At 56.1% G+C, this 6,401-nt stretch overlaps 1 protein-coding gene across 1 annotated transcript; it reads right to left on the minus strand.

Annotated features, from left to right (window-relative positions):
- Positions 1–775: 775 nt before the first annotated feature.
- Positions 776–6,223, minus strand: LOC113777370. Its single transcript, XM_027322405.1, has 2 exons — positions 2,816–6,223; positions 776–2,683 (listed from the first exon to the last, which is right to left on the minus strand). The coding sequence occupies exons 1-2, from the start codon at positions 6,221–6,223 to the stop codon at positions 776–778; spliced, it is 5,316 nt and encodes a 1,771-aa protein (XP_027178206.1).
- Between the last annotated feature and the right edge of the window lie 178 nt (positions 6,224–6,401).

Below are 6,401 nucleotides of genomic sequence, written 5' to 3' on the forward strand. Positions count from 1 at the left end.
CTCTTGAGGAAGAGCAGAAGAGGGCCGAGGAGGCGAAGAAGAATCACGAACAATCCCTTGATAGCGCGAGGACCTCGGCCGTCGAGGATTTCCGGAGGTCCGAGACCTTCATTGGGGATCTCGGCCAGCTGACAAGGCCATCCTTCATGCTGGGCTTCACTTCGGCCATAGACCAGGCCGCAGCTCATCTGCCCTCCGAGGCTTTGGAGTCATTGAGGAACAGTGCTCACTATAACGAGGACTCCACGGAGCTGTGCGATCGGATGGCCGAAGGCATCCGAGCCGGGAGGAACCTGGCCGAGGTTCAAAACGAGTTCAACAAATGGCTGTCTGAACTCGACGAAGCGTTCGAGGAGGAAAGAGGAGAAGAAGCCGATGTAGGCCTCGGCGAAGGGACGGGTGAAGTGCCTGGAGGGAACATCGGCGAAGAGCATGGAGAAGAGCTTCACCCCGGTGGAGAGGAGGCCGGAGAGAAGGCTGCCCAGGAGGGAGCCGAAAAGGGGAATGGAGCCGAGACAGGGGTCTAGGCTCGTGGGTCTTAAAGGGGTGGCCGAGGTGGAGAGCGCTTAGTAGCACTCCGACCTCGGCCTTGTATTTTTTGTAACGCTCCTTTGTTGAATGAAAGTTTATTTCTTTTCACCTCCGCACTTTAATTTCTTGCTTTGACTTCGTCTGTTTTGACTTCGTCCCTTGCTTGTCCCCCCTTATTTTTTAATAACGTGAAACCGATGTTGAAAAATAATGTAAGATCCGAAGTCATATCTTGATTAAAAATTCAAGCACAATACATTTTGAGGTTCTCGGCGTGCCAAGACCTCGGCACTAGTGAGCCATCTCGGTAGCTCAGTTTACAATATCCCTTGAGATCAGACTCCACAACTCGGTAAGGGCCTTCCCACTTCGGGCATAGTTTCCCTTGCGGTTCAGCTCGGCTGACTGAGTTTTTCCTCAGAACCAAGTCTCCAGGCTGGAATCGACGGTGCCTGACACGGGCATTGTAGTAGTGTGCCACTGTGCTCTTGTAGGAAGCTATCCGGGCTGAGGCGAGGTCCCTTCGCTCATCGACGAGGTCGAGATCCAACTGCCTTTCTTCGTCGTTAACCTCGGCTGCATAGGCTGCGAGCCGAGGGCTGGGGGTAAGGATCTCGGCAGGGATGACAGCCTCGGCTCCGTATGTTAAAGAGAAGGGGGTCTCTTGCGTGGCCGACCTCGGCGTGGTCCGATAAGACCAAAGGACACTAGGGAGTTCTTCGACCCAAGATGTTCCAGCTTGGTGTAGTCGAGTCTTGAGGCCATGCAAGAGAGTTCGGTTGAAGTTTTCTGCTTGGCCGTTGGCCTGGGGGTGGCCTACCGAAGTGAAATGTTGTTTGATGCCAAGGTTTGTGCACCAAGTTTTAAAGGGGTTCTCGGCAAATTGCCTCCCATTATCCGAGATGATTACCTGTGGTATGCCGAAGCGGCAGACGATGCATTTCCAAAAGAATTTTTGAATTGCCAGCCCGGTGATGGTCCTCAGTGGCTCGGCTTCAACCCATTTGGTGAAGTAATCCACAGCGGTTACCAGGAAGGTATGACCCCCGACGGCTCTGGGGAAAGGACCTATGATGTCTGTCCCCCATTGCTCGAATGGCCAGGGTGAAGTGATGGGAACCATGAAGTTGGCGGGCTGGTGATACTCGGGCGCGTGGACTTGGCAGGAATGGCAGCCGAGAACGAGGTTCTGGGCGTCTTGTCGAACCGAGGGCCAGAAATATCCAAGAAGCAGAGCCTTCTTGGCTAGCATTCTGTGGCCGACGTGAGCTTCACACAAGCCCTCGTGGATCTCTTGAAGGACGTGGCGTCCTGTCTCGGGAGTGACACACCTCAGCCATGGGCCGAGGTAGGAACGTTTGTACAGCTCTCCATCGCGGAGAGCGTACCGAGCCGCCTTGCGTTGTATTTTTCTCGCCTCGGCTCGGTCTTCAGGGAGGACTCCTTGACCCAAGAAAAGGATGAACGGGGTCATCCATGATTCTTCAGAGTGCACGGGGCAGGCCACCTCTCCCACGTATCCTGGTTCACTCAGGACTTCCACTAAGACAGTTTTGTTGAGGTCAGAGAATGACGTAGAAGCCAGCCGGGATAAGGCGTCGGCTCGCTTATTCTGGGAACGGGGTATTCTTTGGATTTCGAAGGACTCGAAGTACGCCGTGAGTTGGTGTACTTTGGAGAGGTATCGTTGCATGGTCTCATCCTTGGCCTCATACTCACCAAGGACTTGGCGTACGACGAGTTGGGAGTCACTGCGGACGTGGATTTGTTGTGCGCCGAGCCTTCGGGCCAGCTGAAATCCAGCGATTAAGGCCTCGTACTCGGCTTCATTATTGGTGGCTGGGAAGCCAAAGCGGAGGGCGTAAGAGCACACTTCTCCCTGAGGTCCTTCCAGGAGAAGTCCAGCTCCGCTACCGTCCCCATTAGAGGATCCATCCACATACAATGTCCACAGGGATGGGGTGCTCACCCCGGCAAGGGAAAAGGTGGACTCTGGACCTTCCGTGAAGGTGAGCTCGGCCAAGAAGTCGGCTAAGGCTTGAGCTTTTATGGCGGTGCGCGGCTCATACGACAGGTCGTACTCCCCTAACTCGACGGCCCACTTAGTGAGGCGCCCGGAGGCCTCGGGTCGAACCAGTATCTGTCGGAGAGGCTGGTCGGTCCGGACGGATATGGGATGAGCCAAGAAATAGGGCTTCAGCCGCCGAGCGGCGTGAACTAGCCCCAGCACCAGTTTTTCCACCTAAGTGTATCGGGTCTCCGGTCCGCGGAGAGCTCGGCTGACATAGTAGACGGGCACTTGGGTGCCCTCATCCCGGATAAGAACAGCGCTGACGGCCTCATCGGCTGCGGAGAGGTAGAGGTAGAGCTTCTCCTCGGGCCGAGGTGAAGCGAGAGTGGGTAGGTGATGGAGGTATTGCTTCAGTTTGTCGAAAGCAGCCTGGCACTCTTCCGTCCAGGCAAACTGATCAGCCTTCTTGAGCACCTTAAAGAAGGGCAGAGCTTTCTCAGCTGATTGGGACAGGAAGCGATTCAGCGCGGCCAGGCGTCCATTTAGCCGTTGGACTTCTCGGATGTTCCGAGGTGGAGACATGTCCTGAATGGCTTTCACCTTGTCGGGGTTGGCCTCGATTCCCCGGTGGGAAACCAGATACCCCAAGAATTTTCCCGAGGTGACGCCGAAGACGCACTTCTTGGGATTCAGCTTCATCCTCGAGTCTCGCAGGACACCAAAGACTTCCCTCACGTCTGACAGAAAGGATGAAGTGGCGAGGCTTTTAACGAGGATGTCATCCACATAGGCCTCCACATTGCGGCCGATCTGATTCTGGAAGAGTCGGTTGATCAGCCTTTGGTAGGTCGCCCCGGCGTTCTTTAGCCCGAAGGGCATGGTAGTGTAACAATAAGTACCTCGGTCGGTGTAGAACGCCGTTTTCTCTTGGTCCTCCTCACTCATTCCTATTTGGTGGTACCCTTTGAAGGCATCTAGGAAGCAGAGGATTTCATACCCCATCGCCGCGTCGACGAGGGCGTCTATTCTCGGCAGAGGATAGCAATCTTTGGGGCAGGCCTTGTTGAGGTCGGTGAAGTCGACACACATTCTCCATCCACCGGTGTCCTTTTTGACCATGACTGGATTGGACAGCCAGGCGGGATATTGGACTTCGTGGATCATCTTGGCCGGCAAGAGCTTGTCGACCTCATCCGATATGGCCTGACTACGTTCGGGGCCGAAGTGCCTTCGTTTCTGTCGCACAGGTCGGGCCTGTGGGTCAACGTTGAGTTGGTGGGTCATGAGTTCGGGTGGCACTCCGACCACTTCATCCGCGGACCACGCGAAGACGTCTCGGTGGTCTTTGATCAGGGAGATCATTTCTTCTTTCAGGGGTGAGGGTAGTCCAGCCCCTACTTGGACCACTTGGTCAGGTTTCGCTTCATCCACTACCACCAGTTCCACCTCATCCCCGGGCTCCAGCCTGTTGGGCTCTTCTGCCTTCTGAGGGTCGATGCGGTCTATGGAGAGGACCGCTGGCCTCTTTTCTTCTGACCTCGGTGAGGGCCGGTGGGTGACTGCTGCTTGAATGGTGGCGAGGTAGCACTCCCGGGCGGCGCCCACATCGCTGCTTACCTCGGCCACCCCCGCAGATGTTGGGAATTTAAAGCTCAGGTGGTAGGTGGAGTATACGGCTCTCAAGGCATTGAGCGTGGGCCGGCCTATCAGCATATTGTAGGGGGAGTCTGCTTTGACCACTGCAAAACTGACAGGCACAGTTCGGCAGCGTGGATGACGCCCGATTGTTACCACCAGGGTCAACATGCCTTCCGGGTGGACGACGTGTCCCCCGAATCCCACGAGGGGAGTTCTGACAGGAGTGAGTTGCTCCCTTGTCAGCTTCAAATCTTCGAAAGTCCGGTAGTACAAGACGTCTACCGAGCTTCCGGGGTCTACGTAGACCTTTTTGACTACGTAGTTGTTGGTGAGGACTTCAATCACAAGAGCTTCATGATTGCTGGAGGCCGCAGGAACGGGGTCAGCGGGGCCGTAGGTGATGACCTCGGACAGCCGAGAGCTCGGCTCGGCCACCTCCATCTCGGCCTGGCGGTAGGTCCGCTTCCGGGAGTTCTGGCTGTCTCCTCCCGTTGGTCCTCCCGCGATGGTGTTGATCACCCCGGCGATGTTGGGGCCGTAGCCCGGTGAGCCATCGCGTGGGGGCTGCTTGTCCTCCCTACGGTCTTCGGGACCTCGGCAATGCATGTTCGTGTCCCGTCGGTCGTCTCGGCGGGGGCCCCGGTTCTCCCGGTGGGAGACGCTTCGGTTGAAGCCTCCATCCTTGCGGACGAATTGCTTCAGGTATCCTTGCCGGATCAAATTTTCGATTTCCCGCTTCAGGTCATTGCAGTCCTCAGTCTCGTGTCCTACATCACGGTGGTAGGCACAGTAGAGGTTCGAGTTCCTCTTATCTCTCCTCCCCGGAATTTCGGGAGGGTTGCGGCCGAGGTGATTCTGCCTCATCACAGCCAGGACGTGGGTCCGGCTCGAATTGAGGGGCGTCAGCTCGGCGTCCGAGGTGGACGATCTGCCTTTCACGATCCGGTCGAAGACACTTCGGCGGTCTCGGGGTTGGTTTGAAGTGCCACTTGGGCCTGGTTCACCTCGGCCAGTGTCTTTCCTCCTCCGCGGATCTTGCCCAGTACGAGATGCTTGGGCTTCTCGTTTCATGCGATTTACATCTTCACTTCGGATTCCCTGGTCCACTCTTTCCCAGAGCTCCCGAAGTGTACGGGGGTACTGCCGATGGATTTCGGTGTTGAAGATCCCGGCCACTAACCCGTTGGTGAAGGCAGCAATAGTTACTTGCTCGTTCTGGTCAGGTATCTGTACATTCTCCTCGTTGAACCTTTGGGCGTACGAGCGAAGTGACTCGCCCTGACCCTGTTGCAGGTTCAAGAGGTAAGCTGAAGTCTTTGTTATTGGTCGAGACGACACAAAGCGGTGGATGAACCGGTCTATCAGCTCATCTAGGGAGGAAATGCTCCCTGGTTCTAAACTCCAGAACCATTTCCGGGCGGTCCCGTGCAGGAAGATGGGGAAAGCCCGACAGATCACGGCGTCAGGGACGCAGTAAAGTCGGAATGCGGAGATGAAGGCGCGGAGGTGATCCTCGGGGTCACCTCGGCCGTCATAGGTGTGCAAATTTGGTAGCTTAAAGTTCGGGGGCACCATCTCCCCATTGATGTCATCCGTGAAGGGCGGAGCCCTCATGTAGTCAGAAGCCAGGCCTCCGGGACGCCGAGGTGGGTCCTCGGCTCGTTTTCCCAGTAGTCCCCGAGAAAACGCTCGGGAGATGGAGGCAATCTTGGAGGTTGCCTTGGATGAGGCTCGCCTGGAGGTGCTCCGAGATAGACGCCCATCTTCGGAGTCCTCGCCTGAGGGCACTTCAGGGGACTTCGTCGGTCTCCTCTTGGAAGACTCGGCTTTTTCTTTTCCCTGCCTTTTGAGGTACCTTCCTAGCTCCTCAAAAATGTTAGGGTTGTCTGATACAAACTCGGCCATCTTGGCGATGGCGTCCTCATTGTTGGGCTGGGTCCTTTGGGACCCTGGCTCTTCAGATATGCGGTCTTGCTGGGCACCCGAGGTCTGCCCAGCCCCAGTTGAGGGAACTCTTCCGCTTCTGGAGCGCGTGGATCTCATTTTAATAGCTATCTCTTTCCCACAGACGGCGCCAATTGAAGAGGTGATTTTTGGTGGATAGATGGACCGACCTAAATCAGACCTCTCTGAGATGAAGTGAGGGGTATCCTCGTGTCCGAAGTGGATGGCGGGGCTTCTCCCCTGGTATCACTCCGACGATTAAGTTAGTATGAGAACG

This window comes from Coffea eugenioides, chromosome 7 (assembly GCF_003713205.1).
Source record: "Coffea eugenioides isolate CCC68of chromosome 7, Ceug_1.0, whole genome shotgun sequence".
NCBI classification, from domain to species: domain Eukaryota; kingdom Viridiplantae; phylum Streptophyta; class Magnoliopsida; order Gentianales; family Rubiaceae; genus Coffea; species Coffea eugenioides.